This window comes from Mastigoproctus giganteus, chromosome 14 (genome assembly GCF_048544385.1).
Source record: "Mastigoproctus giganteus isolate SK-2022 chromosome 14, ASM4854438v1, whole genome shotgun sequence".
NCBI lineage: Eukaryota > Metazoa > Arthropoda > Arachnida > Uropygi > Thelyphonidae > Mastigoproctus > Mastigoproctus giganteus.
The window spans coordinates 62,157,469-62,184,011 of record NC_143588.1 but is presented as its reverse complement, the minus strand read 5'-3'; the positions used below and the strand labels follow the sequence as shown (position 1 = coordinate 62,184,011).

General features: G+C 36.7%; 1 protein-coding gene across 1 annotated transcript in view; it reads right to left on the bottom strand.

Annotated features, from left to right (window-relative positions):
• Window positions 1-1,842: 1,842 nt before the first annotated feature.
• Window positions 1,843-26,543, bottom strand: part of nsl1 (non-specific lethal 1) — a 241,584-nt gene continuing 216,883 nt past the window's right edge. Inside the window, exons 8-9 of the mRNA XM_090388918.1 lie at window positions 19,817-19,883; window positions 1,843-3,261 (exon numbers count right to left, since the gene is read on the bottom strand). Of these exons, the coding sequence (XP_090245044.1) occupies window positions 2,593-3,261; window positions 19,817-19,883 (736 nt within the window). The 3' untranslated portion in view covers window positions 1,843-2,592. The remainder of the gene's footprint in view (window positions 3,262-19,816; window positions 19,884-26,543) is intronic.

The following is a 26,543-nucleotide window of genomic DNA, read 5'->3' as shown; positions in this document are numbered from 1 at the left end:
CATGAGACGCGATACATGCGTGACACTGACGCAGCATGGATTGGTGGACACGGTCGAACACACCTGGAGTTTTTGACAGCAGCAGCAGCAGCAGCGCAGACAAGTCTTGCCACGAGATCCATTTCCATCTCCACAGGCGATTCATACACGATAGATTTGAGGGCTCCCCACAGAAAGAAATCAAGGCTCGATAAATCAGGTGAGCATGAGGACCAGGCCCACTACGGCCAATCCATCAACGCCCAAAAACGCCTGTTCAAATGGATACGAACACACCTTCCGTAATGGGCAGGCGCCCCGTCATGTTGAAACCAAATGTTGCATCTCACATTTGCTGGAACATCGTCAAGTAACCCTGGTAGAACTTGTTCAAGAAAGTTCCAGTATTTAGTGGAGTTCATGCAGGATAGTAACAGGTATGGGCCGACTTAGCAGTCACCAACCATACCTGCCCACACATTTATTGCAAAGCAATGTTGTGTCGCATGGGGGCACACACTGTGTAGGTTGGCGTGAGCCCACATGAGCATTGTGCTGACTGAATAAGCCTTCCCGAGTGAAATAAGCCTCATCCGTGAACAAAACATAGGCTGGAAAATTCAAGTCTTGAACACTTTCTTGGAGAAACCACTGCGCAAAAGCCACACATGCAGGATGACCTTGGGGGAGCAGTAACTGAACCCTTTGGAGATGAAAGGGGGTGTAAGGAATAATCGTGCCAGACACGTTGTACACTGCAACAAGACACTCCTAAGGCAGACGCAACAGCACATATGCTGGTAGTGGACGGCATTCAACACACTTTCTTCCACGGTGGGAGTTTGCCTCGAACGTGGTCTGCTCACACTACTCCTGTTACCTCTAAATGACCCATAATCGCACAAATTTTGATGCACACACACAAACAAACAGTGGTCCAGTACATGTGTGTCTGGGAAGCGTTCTCCATAAATTCGTTGAGCGGCTCATCCATTGCCCTCAGCTAATCCATACACTAGGTGAATGCCCGCCAGCTCACGGTTCGTATATCGATGCATGCTCTTCGTGCGGCAACTATCGCACCGTCTACTGACTTACGGTGACTTTCCGGTTATGGGTTCCTATGCGATTCACATTCCTTTAGATGTTACTTACCTCCCCTAAACGTTTGTACCTATATTTTTGAGACACCCTGTATACATTACCTTGATACAGAGGACAACAAAAGATTAGTGTCTCAGTACATCAGTGTACTGAGACACTAAGAAACCCCTATTTTCCTGTTTTTAATGTTTAATTTTGGATTAGTTGAGTGGTTTTTTTTTTTGAAATATGAAGAAATAATATTTTGGATCGTGAATTTTATAAAACATATTTGTAAATAATTATCATGTACTTAAGTGTATTTGTAAAACTGATACTCTGCAAATACACTTCTATACTGTTTCACCAAAAAAACTGGATCTTGGATACTCTAAGTGATTAGACTTGACTCTCAAACTGTACAACAACCTTTTTTTTTTTTTTTTTATCTCTAGCTTCTGACTTAGATATCTACATTAGTTTTTGATTAAAGAATAGAAAATGTACAAGATAAACCACTGTGATTTAAAAAAAGCAAATTTCATAAATAAATCCTGCAATCAAACAGATCCACCTGGCCCAAAAAAAAAAAAAAAAAAAAAAAAACAACTTTGCACCAGCTTGCTGACTGGATTGTGGTATGTATGTGGAATGAATGCAACTGACTTGTTTTGAACTGTCAAAAAACTGTCTGAATGTAGCACTACAAGTGCAAATGGTATGCCTTTAATACATATGAGCTTAGAACATAGCAAGTGGAATGACATTTTTCGTTTACTTACTCTGTTAACTATGAACAGTAATGAAAACACTAGACAACAACCCTTGAAGGGATCCAAACTAATTATGAAGTAATGAACTAGACTAACAATGACATTAAAATTAAAGTAAACTTTCAATCACTATCATCTGACTGACTTTACACTAGCAACGTAAAGAAAATGCAGTAAATAAACTGTAGTAAACAGCAAATATATACATAAGTACATGACAGTGGTGTGCCCTATAAATCACCAGCAGATGAATTTAACTGAACATTCACTGTTACTGTACATTACACTTTGGCTACATTGGTATATGTAACAGGTGCTGTAGTTAATGCTGAAGTAGTGTGATAATGCATTGGAGAAGTGCTCAGTACCTGAAAAGAACAACACATCACAGGAAGGGTAATAATTATTTGGTACCAATATCTACTGAACACTAGGCCACCAATAAAGGGATTACACCAGTTAGGTGCTCCATAAGTCAAGCACTATACACACTTGATATTCGACTCGTATCTGTTCGTTCGTTGGGAACAACTTCTCTGTGAATATCAGATAATCCAATCTGATGCAAAGAATGAAGAGTGGGTCAAGCGGATACCCCTTAAATAAAAACCTGCCCCTATAACAACGCGGGGAGGCTTTCGAAGGGCTCTTGAACTCCTTTCCTTCCTGCTTTATTTCATCTCTGTACCCAACTTCTTCGGGTAGCCTAACATTTTCATGTGAGATTTTTAACCACTATATTATTATGTGCTATAACCTATCTTTTAGCTAGTTTAAGCACTAGTGACTGTTGTGGTCCTCTATCAGGTGTTATTACAGTCCATTCTGGATCTGTTGGATCTTCTTCAATTGCAGAGCTGGTACTAGAAGAACTTCCAGGTGAATCTGGGCTGCTTGGATCTTTAGTACGAAGGTTTTCAACTGGATCATAAGTTTCACGGTGGTGAGAAGTTTTTAGCATTTCCTCATACTCTTCATCCAATAAGGGAAATACACGTGGTTCATAAGGAGGAATATATACATCTTCAAGTTCCTGAAACTTAGTTTCTTCACTGGATCGTTCACGTTTTGAAAAGATTGATGCACGCTTCTTCTCTAGGCGAGGTACTGAGGTTGTACAGGCAAATGACTGGGAATCATCAGATAAAAATGATAGTGGAATAGGAGTTGCAGGGGGTGATATTGCGGGGGAATATGGTCCTCCTGCAGGTCCAGAATTGGAATCTTGACCCAAGACATCTGGTGGATGAGGCGATGGTGGGTCTGGTGTATTGGCACCACTGCTATCTGCTCTACTTTCAAATCGTCCTCTAAATCTAGCTCGCCCGTGTGATGGTAGATGTAAGAAGCCTAAGAAGCGTTTCTTTTCCTCCTCCTCACATCTCTGATGACGTATCAGAAATGACTCATCTGAGATATCATCCACCTGAAAAATTAAATAAAGGGCTAAATGTTCGACAGTGTAAAATAAAACACATTCTTTTTTAAAAATTTTGCTGCTTCAACATTTAAATTCTAATAAAAAATTAACCATACACATGTTTAATGCCAAACAAGTTTTATTTCTGCTTAGAATTCACCAATAAGCAGACATTTATACATCACAGTTAAAACAGTCAATGCAATTTTATCCCCCATTTTATGGGAGCAAAAACTGTGCAACCCACACCAGAAACAAATCAACTTTTACCAGTTTTTGAACACCAATTAATGTTCAGGGGAAAAAAGGGTCCACAAGAGTCACTCTTGTTTAGACAGGACTCAAAGTAACCCTTTTTGAAGTTATAAAAGTTTTTACTGGCACTATTCCAAAAATTTTGTAATGAAAAACCGTCATGCGAAAAGCATTACGGAAGTGACGTCATCTTCAGCTTCCACCAGAAGCGAATTATTTTAATTTGTATTGTTGCAATCATACATGGCAACAATAATTTATTTTCTACTGGAACAAATATAATGAAATTTTGCACGAGGCTTCACCTTAGCTCTATACTAGAGGAAAACTTTCAAACCTCTGAAAATTGCAGTATCTTTTCCAGGATAGTGGAAAATATGAACGTGATCAAGGAAATTTCCTCACATAATCAAATTATAAAAGCTAAGGAATTTAGAAACAAATATTAAGGTTTTAATACGCAAAAAAAAAAAAAAAAAAAAAACACACACACTTCTGGGAAATGCATTAATTCGAAAACGCATCTGGTTTCAAGTCACATGGTGTTTTCAGATTGAATGTAATTTTTTTTCTTTACAATTAAACTCTGAGGCTGGAAAAGAGTTCTGCACATTTATGAAAACATTCAACTTGGATATGTCATCAGATCTTTCGATAAATACTACATGTAATGGAACAACTATAGATGGTGTACTTAGCCGTGAACTAAAATGTCTTCAATTTAAAAATTATATATCCTATTTTAGTCAACACAGACAAATACTTTCAGTAACTGATATGCAATTATTATTAATAAAATAAAAACGTTGTTATATTATTATCTATGAATTTTATTAATATCTGAAAATTAAAACATATTAATGCCTGCCGATTACTTAAAAGTGAAACACGTTAAATATGCTAGTGGCAGGACACATACACTTGATACAGAATTTTTTTTTTTTTTTTCCCCCAAATGATGTGAGGGAAGGTAACTATAACCACCATGCTAACTGCACAAGAGTCCACCAACAGTTAGGCAACTCGATGCAACTCCATTTAACCTAGGACCTCTTCTCCACTGCAGTGACATCTTGGTGAAATCATTCATGTTACTCACACCACTAAGATCACAAATAAAAACATCTGAATGCAAATGCACAAAACGTATTTTTAATGATATTTTACAGGCCATATTCAAATACAAGTGTATTCACCACCTGTCAGAAAGATGAATCTCTAAGAAGTTTTGAAGTGCTGTGGGATTCGAAATACAGTTCAACACCTCATCATTCACAGGTTCTAATAAGCCATTGGCACAATGTGCCCTCTTTTAACTTACCTTTCATAACTTGACACTACTTGACTCAAATGTCCCACTCACACAGAAATCAACAATAATGTTTTTTCTAATTCTATGTCTAGTAATACACAAATCACTTTTAAATACCACACATATTCCAGTTGTGTTCTGCATAGCTGATTTATGAGAAGATAACCTTCATGTTTTCCTATGTCTTTCTTTCATGTGCACTGCATGCCTTATTGGCACAGAGGTAATTACATTTCAATTATAGATAAAACAGCTTCGAGGCTTACTTTGGATGAATCATTGCAAATAATGATTGTGTACTACACTTAGGGTTTTAAGGGCGTCAATATAACAAAAAAAAAAAAAAAAAAAAAAACACACTGTACAGTGAAACCTCTCTAAAGCAGATACACTGGGTCAGAAGAAAGTGCCCACTCTGCAGAGGTTAGAGCAGCCAGTTTCAGTCATTCAGAAAAATGAAATTCACCAAAACTGGTGGCTTATTCAAGAGTGAGTGTGTGTTTTAAATTGATTGTGTATATGTGTTTCAGTTAATAAACTTTTAATAAATAACACAACCTTTAAGAAAACACATTAACATTTAGTAAATATGAACATAAATAGCTTTGTTTAGGGCATTTCATTTTCATTACTGATAATTAGATCCCTTACTATTTCTAGTCGATTTCATCATTTTTGCTCACACAGAAACAGAATTTTTTTTTAATGTAATAGGATATAATCTATTACATTAAATTTTTTTAAGAAATTTCATTTCTTAAAAAATTAACACACAATCAATGTAATGCCCAGGAAAACATCGACCAGTATTACATTGGAATACCGGTCCAAATTTTTTCAGGCGAAAACTTTAAACAACCAACATTTTTCACTGCTAAGTGAAAGTGGTATGTGACAGCATGGAAAATTTGTTATTGTCCCTCAGTCAAAAAGCTGGACATCACTGTTGCTGGAGCAATGATGAAAGTAATTAGTATTAGTAATGGCTGCATGGTGCAAGAAAGCCTATGGCTTATGCTGCACCAGCAAAAAAAAAAAAAAAAAAAACCGACTAAAACAATGATAAAAAAAAAATAAATAAATAAATAATAATTAATAAAAGAAAAGTAAATTAAACCTATCATCCTATGAGCTTCCCTGACCCAAAGGTACTATCCAAATGACCTTCGAATTTCCCCAAACTGTCAGCCTCTACCAACCATGTAGGCAACTTATTCCAGTAATTTATAACTCAATGGCTAAAATAAAACTTCCTGCAGTCCAATCTAAACATTTCACCCCATAGCTTGAATTTATGTCCCCTAGTTTTAGCATCATTTATAATCTTGAAATTTTCATCCTCATTCATTTTATTGATGCCTCTCAGAGCCTTAAACACCCCAATCAAATCTCCTCTAAGGTGTCTAGTTTCCAAACTCTGCAACCCACATATTCAAAGTCTTTCTTCATAAGGATGCCCTTTTGCTGATCTCACCAGGTGAGTTACCTGTCTTTGCACCCTTTCAAGAATCTCAATGTCTTTCTTTAGGTGCAGTCTCCATACTTGAACACAGTATTCCAAGTGTGGTCTAACAAAAGCCTTATATAATGGGATTATCACGTCCCTATCTCTACTTGCAAAAGTTCGAGAGATCATCGATAGGACACCATGGGCTTTCCTTGCAACCTGTTTACAATGCTCAGAGAATTTCATTTCTGACCGTATTGTAACACCCAATACGAAGTCTGGATGAAGTCCCTTTCCTCCAGTACTGGGTTTAGTTGAACTCCACCAAGTGAAAAGTTATTTTAGGATTACTGTTTCCCAGGTGTAATACCTTACACTTTGTTGGATTAAAGCATAGCTGCCATTTTTCTGACCATTCCTGAAGTCTATCTAGGTCTCTCTGAAGAAGCTCAGCTTGACAGTGATCATCTGCAAACTACTCTACCAATTTTAACATCTGCAAATTTAGACATGACACCCTTTATCTCTTCATCAATGTTGTTTATGAAAATTAAAAACAACAGTGGTCCTAATACTGATCCTTGGGGAACCCCACTTCTTACATCAACCCAATCTGAGGAATAGCCATTTATCACAACCCTCTGCCTCCTGCCCTGAAGCCATCCTGCTATCCATCTAAGGATTTTCCCAGTGATTCCAACCTGTTCCAGTTTATAAAGCAACTGCTCATGTGGGACTGAGTTCAAAAGCTTTGCTGAAATCTAAATAAACAATGTCGAAATTATTCCCTAAATCCAGCTCACGAGTGACCCTTTCAAAATAGTGAACCAGATTTGTTAAACATGATTTTCCCTTTACAAAACCATGCTGAGTATCTTTGAGAATTTCAATTCGATCCAAATGATCCTGAATTCCACCCTTGATCATTGCCTCCATGATTTTCCCTACCACTGAAGTCAGACTGACAGGTCGATAATTTCCCACTTCACTCTTAGAGCCACCCTTATGCATGGAAGATACATTGGCACTTTTCCAATCCAAGGGAATCTCCCCAGAGTCTAGTGATGCTCACATAATTAGCCTCAATGGTTCAATGCACTCACTTGCCGCCTCCCTTAAGATTATAGGGTATATTCCATCAACTCCAGGAGCCTTACTGGCCTGTAGGCTCGAAAGTTTTTTCATTAAATAATCTTGTGAAATTTCAATATCATTAATTAATTACATATTTTTCAACTTCGCTCCCACAATTTCCCATTCATTTGTAAATATCGATGCAAAATAACTGTTGAGTTCATCTGCAACGACAGCTGGTGTATTTAATACTATCCCCTTTCCATTACGTAAAGGTCCGATCTGGTTTGTCCTGCTCTTCTTGGCATTTATATATGTGAAGAATTCCTTATCCCCCCTCTTTTCTCTTGTTTGCTAGTGATTTCTCATAAACTGCTTTTGCCTGTTGAACCTTTTCTGTGGCTTTATTGCAGATCATCTTGTAGCTGTTGTAGGCATCAGTACTTTTTATTGCTCTGTAACCTTTCCATGCCACTTTTTCTGCTCAAGTAATGTGGCAACTTCACGTTTCATCCAACTTGGAACCCTCCCAGTGGAGTATTTTTTTAATGGTAAATACGCATTGAAGGCATCTGTGATTAATGTTTTAAAAGCATACCACAGTTCAAATGTATTCATTCTCTGTGTGATATCTACCCAGTTAATAGAGGCCATATAGTACCTTAAGGCATCGTAATTTCCTTTTCTGAAATTAAAACCCATTCCTTTGCCTTTTACTGCTGCTACCTCTCTCATCATCATCCACTGTAGAACTCCATGATCACTTCCTGCTACTGGTTCCTCTACTGTCAGCCCTGTTATGTCATCTGATTCATGGGTGATGATGAGGTCTAGGATATTCTTTTCTCTAGTACTTTCCCTGACATGTTGATACAAATAACAGTCATCTAGTTGATTTAAAAATTTTGTTCCCCATGTCGAATTTCCTTCCCATTTACTCCAATCAATTAGAGGCAAATTAAAATCACTGATAATAAGACAATGACACTTACTTGCCCAATCCATTTGCATGTAGAGGCTTTCGTCATAATCTTCACAATCACATGGTCTGTAGATTACTCCTACTCGCATTATACCTTTGTTTCCAACTATCTCACACCATACAGATTTCTATACTAGCATGTGAAATGTCTGAATCCAGGAAAGTTATCGTCGCACTCAGGCTGCTTCTGATAAGAAGCATTACCCCACCACCCCCCTCCTATCTACTAATATTGAATATCGCAGTGTTTTTATCAAATATATAGTAATATCAAATGTGCAAGGTGTGCATAAACTTTTACAAAACTAAAATGTTATTGTATCAATATAGGGTACACAATATAAATCTGAAACTGGACACTTTTCACACTTTTAAGTGATAGAAGACATCTTAAAAGTTTTTTTCCAGTCAGAAAATGTATGACAGTAGATGTACAATTGCAGAACTGGAATAATGGAGAAATTTACCAACAGAATTCCATCCTTTTGGTTTTGTCTTTGATCAACAGTTTCTGTAAGAGCTGTAACTTGTATGGTTTCATCCTTAGACATTGATGTAACATGTCACACTGTTGTCCTTACTCACATCTGGTGAGTAAGGGCTAGGCACACACAGGTCCTGAGCTGGATATCATCATTCTTCTCTTTCTTGGTGATTCGCTTCGACTCTTTCTCTCACGGTAACTCGGGAATTTTTTTTTTTTGGCTGGTGCAGCATAAGCCTCAGGCTTCCTTGCACCATGTAGCTATTAATAATAATAATAATAATGTTAGCTTGCAGCTGACATGTATGGATGTCCATGTGCTTTGCATGAAACCCCTTGACCAAGCTCCACCATGCCCTCACCGAATTTTATTCAGCCACCACTTCTTCCAAGACGATTACACAAAACAGGTGTCTTTTATGGATTTTACTTACCATTGCAGAACTGTAGGTCTATTTGCTGGCATCTTTTTAAACCATGATTGAAATTTATGCACAGTAGGGTGGCAGATGGCAGCTCACTGAACCAAAGTATGCACTTCAACCTTCCTGGGTTGGGTAAATTCCACCATGATTACAATTTTGTGATTATGCTGCCATCTCCTGCAGAGTGTAATTTTCTAGTTGTGAATAAAAACTTGGAGAGTCCTCTGAAGTGGTTTCAAATTTGTAAAGGAGATTTTTGGATACCCTATACTTGTGGACATAGAAAATTCTCATGGGCTACTGGTCAAAATTATTCAGTTTTTTTTTTTTTTTTTTTTAATTCTGTAAACGGCATTGGAGAGCCCACATAAGTTTGTAAACAATCCATACTAGCAGTTGTGAACGTATTAATGACATACTGTGCCATCTGCTCCATGAGTAATCCATGGCCATAAGAAGTCTAATTTGTATTACTTTAATTACTTTAATGACCCTGACCTTCACTTGCCTTCATTACAAATGCAGTTGACTGGCAAAAATGCATGCCTGTGAACTGCACTTTAAAATGATCTGTATAGGGAGCTTGAAAATACCAAAAGGACACCTATTAAAATGTCCAAGTTCACAGTGGAGATGTCCTCTGATATGTAATTTCTACTACTTCTTTCCAGGACCAAAACCTGAGGGTCCAAAACAAGAATCCCTTGTAGATAGGTGTCCATCAAGTGAGGTTTCATTGTAATACATTTTCACAATGACTTCTAAAGTTCAATGTGATTGCTTTTGCCTAAAGATACTTCATCTCATCACCAACCTCTTAGGGAGCTTTGGAATCTTAGGTATGAAACAATTTTTTGTTTTTTTTTTGCCTAGAAGCCAGTTAGATATGTAATGCAGAAATAGTAGCTGTAATATGATATTTTGGCTAAATTTCACAGGCACCGCAGAATGCATTGATTTATGTGAGCCATTAGAGGAATTTTTTTTGCAGTGCCTGTGAAATTCAGCCAAAATATCACATTACTAACTGACTAATTTATGAATTTATTTACAGACATTATTAATAATAAGTATCTTTATAAACAAACAGCACTTTCAATTTATGATAAGAGTCAAACAAAAATCAAAAGCAAGCGCATGTACACAACTTTTATATGGACGATACTAAGAAACTACTGCAATTGAGATCTGGTAAAGAGTAGAATTACACATTTGCTGTTCATTCATTCCAACAATTTCACAAGCTGCATCATATGAGTATAGGGCTGAACAGCTCCCATATTAGTTTACTACCAGATAACGATTAATATAGTGCAGTGTTGCTGTATGTAACATTTTAAGACTGGAAAAACCAAATAAAAATTAACAATAACAAAAATAAATTGCTTTTTCATATAAAACAGTCAAGTAGTACTCTATTGAAATATGTTTACAAAGGCAAAAAAACCAGAATAATCTCAATATCCATTTAGATAGCTACTGCTGTTTATACAAAGGATCAATAAAACAATGAAATACATGAAGTGAAATTTCTCAAGAACCAAGTGTTACATAATAATAATAAAAAAACTATGAATATGAAAAAAAAAAAACCTCCAATAAATAAAAGAGCCAAAAATATCTGGACTAATGAGATCATGTTATCATTATAGATAAAAGAAAACTTCCTACAATCTAGTCTAAACCTCTTCCCCTGCAATTTAAATTTATGGCCCCTAGTTCTGGAATTCTTTATAACAGAGAAAATTCCACCTTCATTCATTTTACTAACTCCTCTTAGTCTCATAAACCCTAATCAGGTCCCCCCACCCACTTGTCAATCTCACACCATGCAAATTGTCCATCTTTGGACCCTTTCAATAAGCTCAATATCCCCCCCCTACCCTGCCACCTTTTTTCCAGGTGGTCTCCACACTTAGACAATATTCCAAATGCAGTCTTACAACTGCCTTATACAGTGGGATTAGGACCTCCCTATCTCTACAAGATAAATGTTCAATAAACCATCAATAGGATATGATGGGTTCCCCCCCCCTCCAAATGCAGTCTTACAACTGCCTTATACAGTGGGATTAGGACCTCCCTATCTCTACAAGATAATGTTCAATAAACCATCAATAGGACATGATAGACTAGTTCACCTCAGGTGAACTAGTCTAGCATATACAAATGTTTAAGTAAATAATAATTAATTTAATGCTTCCAATAACAGCTGGTTGTGCTTACTCTGCATCTATATGTACAGCAGCCAGCTGAATTCACACGAGGCAACAATACAAAGTATTTGTAATCAAATACAGTAAACCCCCGCTATTCACGGAGGTTACGTTCCTGAGAAATGCCGCGAATACCGAGTTATGGCTCCCATAGTAATAAAGGGGTTCCGTTCCAAAGTATGAAATACTGTATATAAGAAAAACTAGTCTAAAATTTTTTCTATGTATGTATTATATGTACCTTCATAATATGACTATGTACATAGACAGTACATAGTGAAATGCAAGCATATGGCATTGAAATGAAAATAAGAAACAATTTAATATTAAATATAATATTTATTAGAAATTTCAAACCAGCGCCTTTGCTAACTAAAAAAACTTATCCCGCCAGTGCTATCACCAGTTTCGCTAAAGTGTTGATAAAGGAGTTTTGCCTTTTCATGAATAATGAGTGAACTTAACGGAATTTTATTGAGTTCAGTTCTTTTTTTTTCTAATTCCATTTTTTTTCCCTTTAACATCACGAGTTACAGGGCAAATTTTTGAAACAATTAGCGCGTTTTCACGGACACTACGGCGGATTTTTTCTTCCGATTTTTTTGAGTTGACTCATTGATTTTATAATGTTTTGCCACTGAGGAGACACTTTCACCATTAGAAAATTTATCCAATAACTCAATTTTATTCGCTAATGTCATCACCTTCTTTGATCTTTTCACATTTCCCTTGTTTTATTCGTAGCCATATTTTTGTACTGGTTAGAAAGAACTTGTCCACAACAAAGTCACTTTCTTCCATTAACACACTCGAAAAAGTCTGTTTTACACTGCAAAACGGTAGATTTATCATTTTTGTAAATAAATCAGTTTATAAATTGATAAATTTATAAGCATATAAATTAAAAGCAAACGACGAAACCTTCCATAACAAGCGCATAACACATACTGAACAAGGATTAGCGAGAAACATTCACGCTCGCAATTTTGTCACCCCTCTTCCCCCACCCACTGAGTGCTGTGTTTTGACTGGGAAAGATAATTTTAGCCACACCGATGTATTTTTATGGCGGAAAATGTTGACGACGCTTTAAAATTCACATTTTTTTTAGGTTTCATTTTATATTAAATCAGCGACCGCGAATAGCGAGGGTTTACTGTACTTGTATTGTTGCATCATACTTCCTGCAGCTGTCATTTGATTGTAAATGCTACCATTCGATTGTAGCCATTCAAATGGGTAATTACGCTACTGGCTTTGATTTCGTTAACTCCTTCCAACCAAGGATATTTCACACAAAACCATGTACCACGCATGCTCGGCTCATGCAGCATTTTAAATCATTGTTTACAGTATTAGGTAAAATATTTACACATAGGAACTGTATTTGCAACATATGAGAGCTATTTTGGTTATGGCTGAGAGTTTTTTCTGCAGAAGTTGGTGGTTGCTACATATCTTGAGGATTCAAAGTACATATGATTTCATTATTTCTATTTTTGTGCAGTGGGGGTGGGCTGGGTCATACTAGTTGACAAGACCTGTATCAGTAGGTTTTCTGTATACCGAAGTTCCTATACTCTTGGGGAGAATGTCCAGAAAGGACAGGAAGCTCTTTTCTTCTATTTCCATTTTGAATTTTTTTGATTGGTGGAAGCTGTTTAGGTAATTGTGGAAACTGTATAGGTCTTCTAGGCTGCCACTTCACAACTATCCAAACAGCTTCCATCAATGCATAAAATTCAAAATGGAAAGGGAAAAAAAAGAGATCCCTGCCTTTTCTGGATATTCTCCTCCACAGAAGACCCAACAGTATAGAAATTTTTGGTACACAGAAAACCCACCGACACAGGACTCATTCAATATGACTTGGCCCACCAACTTCTGCAAAAAGAAGTCTTAACCACAGCCCAAATAGTCCTCAATGACAGTTACCTGCTCCACATTATAAACAAATGTAACAGACCTTACCAGGGGGAAAAAAAAACAAAAAAAAAAAAAAAAAAAGACAAATTCAGAAGAAAAATGAAACCTCTCCCACATAAATTTATCCTATGTCCTAGGCATCAGTGAAAAGATAGCGAAAGCAGCCAAAACACAAGGAGTGACCACGTTCTGCAGCTCATCTTCCCTAAAACAAAAGCTCAAATTACCGGAAGATGATCCACGAGGGCTAATATACCACATAAGGTGCATTTGTGTAGCCATATTCATTGGAGAATCCTACAGGTGTCTTCAGTTAAGACTTGAAGAACAAGGAAGGATGTGCAGTATGGTAATTTCAACATATCAGATACAGCCTGCCATACCTTCCAATGTGGCAATATCTGGGAATTCAAGGATACATCTGTACTCACCACAAACCAAAACTACCAAAGATGAAGAACCTTTAAGGAAGCCATTTTTATTAAGCTCTTCAGTGACCATTCCATTAAAAAAATAACAAAAAAAAAAAAAAAAATCGGTCAAGTACTGAGGGCAGTGCATTAAGGGTCCATAGTCACGAATGGCTGTTAGTGTAGTATCTCAAATAGAGAGCTTTATGGTAACTGAAAAAAAAAAAGTCTCTAGTACCCTGGCTTGGTCTAAAACTGAGGAACTAACGAAAACGTCTATTCGAGTCTTTCCAGTTGTTGTGAATGACAACAGTGAGAGAAGCGACTCCGACTTCTTCCTAGAGAAGCAATTAAAGCCTTGGGGAAGAAGCAATGGCAGGCGAGGGCCATGCAAGACTCTGTGCAGGCAACTCACCACCAGGACAGCTCCAGCTTTGAAAATTGTTAAAAAATACTTCTCGTCACAAAATTTATAAATGACCTTTATTGAATTATTAACTAACTATTTAGCAACCTTTTTGTCACCAAAAGGGGAATTACTTAGTACAAAGGAGCACGCTATCAAAGTGCAATAAAAAATAGTTTTTTTTAATTTCAACACAAAAAGTAAATGATAGATTTCAATCGGAATAGTTTTCCCTTGATAAGCATCGAATAATGCATAGCTAATGTGATTTTTAAATTTTTAGCTCCATTAGTGCCGGAAATAGAGGGGTGGGGGACATGAAAATTACATTTTCCTGTCTGGTGCCGCCATTGTTAATTAAAAAAATATTTTAAAATTATATTTTAAATCTACTCGCTGAGCTCTTTTCAACAGTGTATAATAAGCTATAGGTTGTCAACAACATTTGGTCTCACCACCCATTTCTCAGACAATTTTTTTTTTTTTTTTTTTTTTTTTTTTTTTATCAACAATGATCAATATGTTGGCCCACATGATGTACAAACCCACGCAAAATTTCAAGTCAGTAAGTTTAGTGGTTCCAGAGATACACTGCTGTGACAGACAGATAGACAGACAACTGAGTGACATTATAAGAGTATTCGTTAGACTATAGACCCTAAAAAAAAAAAAAAAAAAAGGATCAAATTTTGACAGCCTATATTTCAACATTTTCAAAACAACAATAGAAAAGAAAACGAAGAAACAGTTACATTCCGTTTCCATCTCACCCCCATTAGCACACAACACAGTGAACAGCAGAGCAGTGTCGGGTCCTTTGAGATGGTATGCCACCCAGATATCTGGAACTCCAACAGAATCCCCAGATCATGTCTTTAGTCTGGAACCAGCTCACCTTATTCAAGTTTGTCCATCTGGGCTTCATAACCTCAAATTGTATCCTACCTGGTTCTCTTTATGTATCCTTGCACAAGGCAAGTTTTTGTTGTTTACATTACAGTGCAGGACGTAAGATGTCTAATTATTCCAAAGTGTATACGGTTATAACTGTTATGTTTCTATTTAATATTTAACTTGTGATTTAACTTGACTATAGAGTTCTAAAACGTCTGTATTCCTAACATTATTAATGCCAGGGTATACACTCCTTAATTTAACACTAGTTGTAACTTCTTAATTAATTTCGTAGTAATTTTTTTGTTGTAAAGATGTTCTTATATCCCCCATAATATTTATGGTCTGAAGTTGGGGTTTGGCAAGAATCCTGAAATGTCACCTGCTAACAGATTACTGCAGTAGTGAGTTTGTATTATATATGAATTTAATAAAACCTATTTGTTAAGAATTTTCACATAGTATAATAGTGTTATTTTATTATATATTGAGGTCCTTGAGGTTGTCACATTCTTGCAGATAGGCCAGACAAGCTGTACTTGCTACCCGGGTGTCTAAAATGCTGATGGAACTGATATTCGGGTGATATTCAAATCAAGTGTACCCAATTTCGACAAAGTCCGGATGGTCTGTGACAGCCAAATCCTCTGCTTGCACCTTCACGATGGTGGGACTATTAGAAATCCTGAGTATAACCTCTATGCACAAGCACACTGTGGGTAACCACCCAGGTATGAACCAACGTAAGCAGGGGTGGAGGTATGGCGCCCACACTACAGGGAGGAATGCCACCCCAATGTTACCAGGCAATACTAGGTGGCAGATGACTTTCATCAACCGACGCAATACCACCACTTTGCTTAATGGAGGCTTGAAGTGGCGCAACCCATGTTTAGTCTCCAGAGCTTAGCTCCAGTCAACCCTTCCCCACTATGCAGTATGACTGATGACTTTTGAGGTTATTATGAACATCGCGGCGAGATCCAATCTTCCTTACACTTCGAGGGTACAGCTCTAAAACAGTGTTAGCAGGCCGGCTGCTAGTTAGTACACCGAACCGAAATTATTGGTAACTCTATAGGAGGCTTCCAGATCAGCTAGTGTATAATCTTGCTACCTCTACTCTGCCAGACAGTAACTGGAGGGAATTTGAGTACTGTGTATGCAGGAGATATTGCCGAGGCCATGTTATGTCAAGGATCTGGGTATATTCTTACCATGTACACGCCATATCCAAAAATTTCATTACGTCACACAGAATGTCCCCCACTTTTTCTTACTATTAAATACACCATGAATTGTCAAACTAATAAAGTAAGCTTATCTGCGAAAAGATCTAAACCTCCCAAACACTAATTGTTCATTTCACAAATATACGTGTTCTCTATTCTAATCTCAATGATGTCCATTTCCACTTGCAGTAGGCCAAACCCCATGTATTTTTCTCACAGAATCTCAGTTATTGGCTGATTCAACTACTGCTCATCTCAGTTGCATATTTGCTGTATGATTCCTTTCACCTCAAAGGGGGTACTTGTGTATATGTCCCTTCCAATATCTATTCCCTGTCAGAGAATTGGTAATTTGGAATCTCCTCATTTCGATCTTCTCCGGCTTAAAATCTCCCTACCTCATTCTGTCGTCTCTACCATTCTTCCAACTCCACTAATCACTTGGAGCTCTTTGACTTCCTCTCTTTGCAACTTGAATTTTTCCACTACAACTTTCCTAACAGTGATGTAATTTTCCTTTGTGATTTTAATGTTCACAACTGCACCTGGCTTCCGTTTTCTCGTCACACCGACCCAGCTGGTCAAGGTGCTGAGGCTTTTGCAATTACTAATGACCTTGCACAGATTGTTCATTTACCTACAAGGGTACCGGAAAATCCTAATCATACAGCCAACACCCTGAACGTTTTCTCACAAACAACCCTTCTAAGTATACGATCGAAGAGAGTGGTCCTTTAGGCACCTCAGATCATAACTTGGTGATTGTCTCTTCTCCAATGGAGCCTTTATCTCATGGCTATTCACAACCTCGTATTGTTTGGAATTACAACAATGCAAAATGGGATGACCAGCGAGATCTCTTTTCTTTGGTCAGATTACTGTTTCAAAACTCCTGATATCAATGTTTGCTCAGATTGTGTCAGTGAACTTATTCTCGTAGGAATAGAATCCTTCATCCAACAATCCACTTTAAAATCTCGTCCTTTATCTAAACCTTGGTTTTCCAATAAATGTGCTAAGGCTGTTCAAGAGAAGAACGTTGCATATTGTAATTGGCTTGTTTCCAATTCTTCAGTTTCATTTTCTGCCTACACCAAATCTCGCAACAATTGTAAAGCAGTTATTAATCAGTCCAAACTAGATTTTGAACAGGCTAAGAGTAAAAAACTTGCTTCTTGCCCTAATGGTAGCCGAGCATTCTAGTCTCTTGCCAAAGCTATTGGCCACAAACTTTGCCCATCTCTGCTCCCACCCCTGTCAAAACCAGATGGTTCTGTTGTCACTTCAGCCAAGGATAAAGCTGACCTGCCAACATCCCACTTTTCTTCCAACTTGTGTATTAATGATTTTGGTAAAACACCTTCCTCCATTCCCAACATGCTCCATTCAATGCCTCCTGTGGTCTTCCGTCAAAAGGATGCCAGAAGGATTTTGACGAATCTTGATGCTAAGAAAGCTCCAGATCCTGATGGTATTTTTCCTCTTGTTCTCAAAACCTGTGCTCCTGAACTTACTCTCGTTCTTTGATGCCTTTTTCACTTTCTTATTCCAAAGGTGTTGTTCTTTCTGCTAAGAAATTTGCTCATATCCAGCCAGTTCCCTCCCATTGCAATTACTTCTACTCTTTCTAAAGTAATGAAGAAATCAATTAACCGTCAACTCTTAAACTACCTAGAAACTCCCGTCTGATCAATGATCGCCAGTATGGATTCCGTCAGTGTCGATCCACTGGTGATATTCTGGCTTATGTTATCCATTTATATACAAATTCAATGGAAAAGTTCGGTGAAACACAAGCAGTTGCTCTTGACATCTCAAAGGCTTTCAAACGTGTTTGGCATAAAGGTCTTCTAAACAAGCTTCCATCTTATGGTTCGCCAACTGTTTTTTGTTATTGGTTATCCAGTTTTTCTCTCTGATCGCTCACTGAGGGTGATGATAGATGGCTCTCTGTCTTCTAACTTCTACACTAATGCTAGTGTTCCCCAAGGTCCAGTTCTTTCCCCCACTCTTTTCCTCTTGTATATTAATGACCTTCTTCCACTGACTGGAAACCTATCCATAGTTTTGCTAATGATAGCACATTGCTTTCCACTTTCCATTTCAAAAAACCTTGCCCTGCTAAATCAGCTTCAACTTCTCGAATATCCATTTCCAATTCCTTAAATGCCAAATTCCAAGTAATTCTCCTATGGGGCAAAGACAACTTAGGTGATTTCAATCCTTCTAAAACTCAGTCTTATGTTATATATCTCACAAAAAGGATTCTTTGGCTCCTATGCTTATCTTTGGTGATATTCGAATTTCTAGGCAAAATGATATATCTCTTTTGGGGATTACCCTGACTTATAATCTCTCTTGGCACAAATACATTACAAATATTGCTTCCTCTGCATCTAAAAAAACTTTTCTTCCAAACAGCTGTTCACTCTGTACAAATCACAATTCTGCCCTACCATGGAATATTGTTCCCACCTCTGGGGCAGTGCCCCCAAATCCTCTCTCAGGCTTCTAGATTCCATTCAGAAAAGGGCAGTTAGGTTAATTAATGACTACTCTGTAACAGTCTCTCCCCACTCACTGTCTCATAGATGTACTGTTTCTGCTGCATGCCTTTTCTACAGATACCTCCATGGGCACTGTTCTTTTGAACTGGCTTCTATAATTCCCACTCTCTTTCAAAACAGTCCGAATACATGCCTCCACCAGTCAGCATCTATTTACTGTTCAACTTCAAACTCACAGAACCAGACCTTTCATCTTCCTCGTTTATTCATTCAACTGCCGTTTTCTGGAACAATCTTCCTTCATACGTATTTCCTGAAAATTGCAGTCTACAGAAGTTCTAATGTCAACAAATATCTTCTTTCGCCTTCTCAACCTCCAACCCAACACGGCACTAAGTACACTATAGGTTCTAATATCATGTTACTATCATGTTTGGGGTTTTCATAAAAAAAAAAAAATATATATATTAGTATAAATTTTACTGTAAAGCTGGGTATGCTTCTAATGAATGAGCTGAAGGGTGGCTTGCTACTCATGCAAATAGCAATTTACCATATAAAAACAGATTTTTTTTTTTTTTTTTTTTCATGCAGAGTAATGCCAATTATTTCAACATACATGTAATTCTGTGACAAACAGTATGTTTTAATGTCACATTTTATCTATGTTCAAGTGTCTGGAAATGCAGGTTTAAAACTGCCAGTAAATAGAATTCTTCAATTCGAACTGAACCTGAAAATAATGCAAAAGTGGTACAAAGGGATGACAGAAGCATGTGGTAGTGCAGTATTTTACAATTGAAAACTATACTGTACTGAGAGCCAAAGCATTTGAAAGCAGCTGATAATGAATGCAGGACAAAGGGTAATCATGTAAACCATCCATTTGATAAAATGGAGAGGTCAAGGATGTCTTTTGATGATCAGTAATTAATTACCATTAATAATCCTATACAAAATAATTATATCAATAAAATTAAACAAGTATTACCTCTTCCTCTTCAAATTTGGTACAATCATCTTCAGGAACTGGTGGAATATCCTCAGCAATTCGCCACCTTAGAACATTAATTTTTATAAATATTTTTGATATTTGCCATATGAAATCATTATAAGATAGTTATGTCCCAAAAAATTATTGCACCAAATAAATAATCAGCAGTGAGTATAAATTTCACAGTTCCATTTCTTGTTCACATAACTAAGTTCCCACCAGGCTACTATTAACTTTTTGTAATAGAAAACCAGGAAAGTAAACTAATATACCATATTTTTTTTGTTGAAACTGCAATCAACCAGATTGTTGTTGTTATTTGGTTTTTAGGAGCATTAGCAACTAAGGCCATATTGCTCCGGGTATATGCGGTGGTCATTCACTGACCTTTCCGCATCCTCCGTATTTGGTGGCTCACGGGCTCGAACCCCGGTCTAATCAAGAAGCGTGTGATACGCACTGCTGCTCCTGCCCACCTGGCTACGGAGGCGCCTGCAATCAACCAGAAACCATGAATATCAAAGGAAATAAATATACTCCCCCCACTACCCTCAAATCGCAAGTCCCATTCTCTTTAAACTTGAGAACTTGGTTCCCAAGGTAATTTGTACCTAAAATCTAACAGGAGCACAATAATATTCAGAACACTGGTTCAGTTTATCATCTCCAGTACCATACCTTACATCATGTAACACAATGGGCTGGTTAAAAGGTTAAGGACCTTGTCCAACTTCAATATGACTTAAAACATCAACCAGCAAGTGGCTTTTGTCAATGTTATTTTTTATCAATTTATGAGTTATCACATATAATAACTAGTGTTTCAAAAGTGAAAAATCTATCCACCCTGGCATGCTGCAAAGCTTAAAACTCAACCAATGCCTCCATACTTGTTTCCTGATGAGGTCCAAGCATAACTAAAACAAAGAAATATCACAAAACAAAATAATTGATTTTTTTTCGGTTATAAAATTAAAATCACTGACTCCACATAGTCTACTGAAGTTTACTAAAGCAAAAAGAAATGATTTTTTTGACATTTATGATCTAATAACTCAACAATTTATGACAATTACAGATAATGCTTCAAACTCTCTAAGGAGATCATTTTCAAGTCTAAAGAAGTGGGGAAAACGTTTTTTCTATTGGCAGAAATAACTGTTAAACATCACAATTATTATTCCAGGTAGTTTTTAATAGTCATTATGATTTTAGGTTAAAATTAAAATTGTTTTTGGATTGCAGATTAGTAATCCAAAAACAGAAAGCAAAAAACATGCAGATTAGCATAACAGCTGCTTTGGAGATATTGTGCATATCAGCTTATACTATATAAATATGATGAATTTATTGCTGAAGATATATATACCAACAGCAAAGTATGTAATGTGAAGGCAAAATTCCCTCCACTGCTTCAAAAATAGCCAGAGGATAAAAAGTTATTTGGAAAAAAAATAAATAAAATTTACAAAATAAAGAGCACATTTCCCTGTTTCTTAATTTGTGGAAAATCATTACTTGAATGAAGAAATTATTTGAGATCTTCATATAGTGCAGTAGTTAGTTATAAAGGTCAATTACATTGCATAATGACCTAATTAAATAAATTCGAACAAATGAACTCATTTTAGACATGTGAATAGTTCACACATACTGGAGTCATCTCCTGTGATATTCTTTAACACCAGAATTTCCTGTAGTCATGATAGGAAAGAGAAAGCACAGTGTCAACCTTGTTGATAATGAGAGCAATCTGTGAGTTTTACTATGATCATGGTATAAAGAATGAGACTGAAGAGGATCATCTTGTTAGAAGAAACAAATGAGTAATGTGGATGTCCAATACATGCATATTTGGGAAAGGATAACTTTGGATGTTTGTGGGAAGGAACTAACTCCCAAAAATCATTTCTACACAAACTGTAGAAAGAATTTTACCAAAAAAGGCTGGTGAGCAAGATTTGTGCAGATCTGATTGATCTTTCCCAAGTTTTGGAATGATGCCAGAAACTAGGATAAAAGTTTCCCAGGAATATTCAAATTAAAGATACAGGCAACTCTCGGTTAAGAACATTCGATTTACGAACAATTGCTGTAACGAAAGCAACAATCATACAAAATTTCTTAAAGTTGCCTATAGATAGTTCCTTATAAAACGAAATGCCAAAAGTATAGTGAACATAACTGTAAGATTTAAATAAATAAACTTTAAAAAAAATGTATTTATCACAATAATTATCAGGAAATTGTTGAACTGGGCAATAAAATGGACTTCGACCTTGATGTGACTGATGTGAGAGAACTTTTGGACTTGCATTTTGAGGAATTAACAACCGATGAAATAACTGAAATAGAGACACATCTAAATTCTGAAGTAACAGAAGAACCTGATATTACACAGCCTCCCAGAACATTTACAAGGCAGAAAATGGCTGCAGCTTTTAAATCAATTTCTGAAGGGTTGGCAATCATTGAAGAAGATGCAAATATGGAAAGAACTGCAAAAGTGAAAAGAGGCATTTATGACTGTCTAGCATGCTACAGTGAGATTTTTGAGGGGGGGGGACGAATCTAACTGTGCAATCTTCTATAAAAACATTTTAAAAAAGTGGAAAACCCAGCTGTTTCTTCATTATCAGATGCCCTTCCATCTACCTCATCTGCACCTAGTGTCACTTATGTGGAAAATATTGAACTCTGATGAAGATATTGACAAATAAAAGTTGAATACATATGTATGTACAGTATATATATGTTAGTACTCATTTTCTTTATTTCTATTTTGTTGTTGTTGTTATTTGGTTTTTAGGAGCATTAGCAACTAAGGCCATATTGCTGGGGAGATATGCGGTGGTCATTCCGTGACCTTTCCGCACCCTCCGTATTTGGTGGGCACGGGCTCGAACCCCAGTCTAATCAAGAAGGGTGTGCTACGCACTGCTGCTCCTGCCCACCTGGCTACGGAGGTGACATTTCTATTTTGTAACTCTATGTTTATAATTAAAATTAAGAAGTATGATATCTTGTTTTTTTTTATTCTTTTTTATTTTATTTTACTTCATGTATCGTATACGATAAACCATAACACAAATATACATTAAAATAAAATGTATTGTATAGACAATTCGATGTTTAGTACATGGTTTTAATGTTTTAAAATGGCTACTAATTTATATGATACATATTGTAAAAGCTCAGGATACGTATCATATAAATTGTATGTGTATGCAAGATACACATACTGAACAAAACATATAACGAACAACATCTTGGAATGGAACTCGTTTGTAAACCGAGAGTTGCCTGTATAGTATAAGTTTCAATGCCTTATACTCTAAGTAATGCAATACCGGGTAAAATATTCTATCATAGCCAGCAGAATTATTGTTTAGATAAATTGATGGGTTTCACACATCATATCGCTAGTTATTCCAATCAGAATGGGCTGTATGAAAGCTTTTGAGCATTTTAGCTGTGGATTTATCATTTTGTAGAGTTGAGCTTATGCTACTGATACCTGGAAGAAAGCTGTACTATGGGCATAATACAACTTTGCCTTGCGGGAAAGGTAATTCCTATGCATTAGTTTAGAGTCAGAAGTAGGAGGGAATTTGCTATTAACCATCTAATATTATTCATCAGGTTCTATCAGTTGGAGTCTTTAGTAACTTGAGGCAAACCAACTCCAGGAATCATGTTTAGCTTGTTTTAATGCAACATGCCTTTGCTCTAAGTTTCTTGTTATTAATTAGATTGATGATTGTATGTAACATACAAAACTGGTTCCATGACTCATTCCAGTAGAAGTTAATATGCCTATGTTTATGAGTTATCTGCAGAATAGCAGTGCACTTGTTAGCTGCAGCTAAAAAGTGACATCTAATGTGCTCAGCGGATGACATATGTTGCTAACCTTAGAAAATTTTCATTTTCTGTTAGTTTGCACAGAGCTGGTTGTTTGTATCTTACATATTATTAGAATATAATTCTATTAAGTGGACTGTTATAATACCCATTCAATGCTGGGTTACAGAATTTGTGAATAAATGGAAAGAGCAAAGGTGGGAAGATACACATATGTGTAAAAGCCAGTGTTCAAAACAGTAAGAATTGGAATATCTAGAACACATTCTATTAATTGACCTAGTGAATCCAGTTGAGGTGGTCCTTACAAAAGGTGGTGAAGTTAAAGTCCACCAATAAACAGAGCAGGGATGGTGTCTGTATAAACAGATTCTCAAGATCTTTGGTAGTATGACTCAGTGGTAGAAAGGACACTAGAGTTAGAAGCAGTGCAATATGCTTTCAAGCATTAGCTAACCTACAGTTTTTCTGCCTGTGTCTTAGGATTTATTTGGATTGGCTGTTAAACATCAAATGAGTTTGACTGCTGAATATTCTCTTTCACTCAGCACCACTATGAGGAATTATTAAAATGTGACACATAACTTGGAATAATTTATTATATTTCAAGCTTTCTTGGACACTCATTAGTTCCCAAACAAAGGGCCACTGTACATCAATTCTTTCTCTTCATAATATTTCTGGTAGGTTCTCACACAAACTGACAGAATTGATGCTGCAAAACATGCACTACTTCATATCTTTAAAGACACCAAAATGTACCAGAAACTTGTGCATTAAAAAAAACATCATTTTTAAGTGGGAAGTTGGGCACCATGTGGTCACAGTGTGTTGCATTTTAAGCACATTAGGAAATAGTAATATTTATATTTCTATTGGTCAGATATTAATGAGATTTGAAATGGCCAATGAATTGTTCTAACAAAGAAAAATATAAAATTTTGTGAAAATCCATTCACTGAGATTTTTTTTTTTTAAATGCATCACCAGTTGGGTATCCAGTTTTCTCTCTGAATGCTCACTGTGTGTGATGGATGCTTATTTAGAGTCCTTAAAAAAAAAAAAAAAAAAGCCTTATTTAAAAGCCTTTGAAATGTCAAGAGCAACCACTTGAGTTTCACCAAACTTTTCCATTTAATTTGTCCACAGATGGGTAACATAAGCCAGAACAACACCAGAGGACCAACACTAACAGAATCCATACTGGCAATCGTTGATCAGATAGGTTTCTAGATAAATTAAGAGTTGGTGGTTAACTGATTTCTCCATTACTTTAGATAATGGCAGAAGTAAGTGCAATGGCACGATAATTGGATAGAAGGGATTTATCACCATTTTCAGAAACTGTCTGGATATGAGCAAATTTCCAAGAAGAATGAAAAACCCATTGGAATAAAAAGTGAAGAATAGGGATACAGAACAGGAGTAAGTTCAGGAGCACAGATTTTAAGGATCAAGCAGAGAAATACCATCAGGACTTGGAGCTTTCTTAGCATCAAATTTGTTCAAAATCTTTCTGACATCCTTTGGACGGAAGACCAAAGGAGGCATTGAATGGAGTGTACCAGGCATGGTTGGAAGGTGGTTTACCAAGGTAATCAATATAACAGCTGGAAAAGAAAGAGGATGCTAGCAGGTCAACTTTATCTTTGGCTGAAGTGGCAATAGAACTATTTCATTTTTAGAGGTGAGAACAGAGATGGGCAAAAGTTGCAGCCAATAGCTTTGGCAAGAGACCAGAATGCATGGCTACCATTTGGACAAGAAGCAAGTTTTTTACTCTTAGCCTATTCGAAATCTAGTTTGAACTGATTAATAACTGCTTTACAATTGTTGCGGGCTTTGGTGCAGGCAGAAAATAAACCTAGAGATTCAGAAACAAGCAACTTACGATATGCAACCAACATTCTTCTCTTGAACAACCTTGGCACATTTATTGGAAAACCAAGGTTTAGATAAAGGACGAGATTTTAAGGTGGAGTGTGAATTAAGGATTTCATACATACAAGAATAATCTCACCAACATGTTCTGAGCAAACATTGACATCAGAAGATTTGAGAGTGTAATCCGACCAAGGGAAAGAAGAAAAGAAATCTTACAGATTATCGCATTTTGCATTCTTGTAATGCCAAACACGAGGTTGAGAATGGCAACGAGGGAAAGGGCTATCACCAGGTTGTGATCTTGGTTGTCAGAAAAAGATCAAGCGTGGTTAGGATTGCCTGGTGTTGTGGTAGGTAAATGAACAATCTGTGTGAGGTCGTTAGCAATTGCAAAAGCCTCAGTATCTCGACCAACCTGGTCCATGTGACTAGAAAACAGAAGTCAGCTGGAGTTGTGAACATTAAAATCATCAAGGAAAATTACCCCACTGTTAGGAAAGTTGGACTGGAGAAAGTCAAGTTTCAAAGAGAGGAAGTGAAAGAGTTCCAAGTGATTGGTAGCATTGGGAGAATGACAGAGGCAACAGATGAATTTGACAGAATGGGGTAGAGAGATTTTAAGCCAGAGAAATTTGAAAAGAGGAGATTCCAAATTACTACGTCTCTGATAGGGAATATAAGAACTGACACATACAGAAGTACCACCTTTGAAGCAAAAGGAATCATTCATACAGCGAATAATTTGGACAACTGAAATGAGCAATGGTTGAATCAACGGATAACACAAATTCTGTCAGAAAAAGTATGGAATAGGGCAGACTGTACGTGGAAATAGACATTATTGAGATTAATAAATAAAATAATAATTATAGTTGCCAAATTTCTACTGGTCTAATTTTAATGAAATTTGGGAATGTTTGGTTTGGTTTTTATGGTGTATGGGAATGCCAACAAATTGTTCTAACAAAGAAAAACA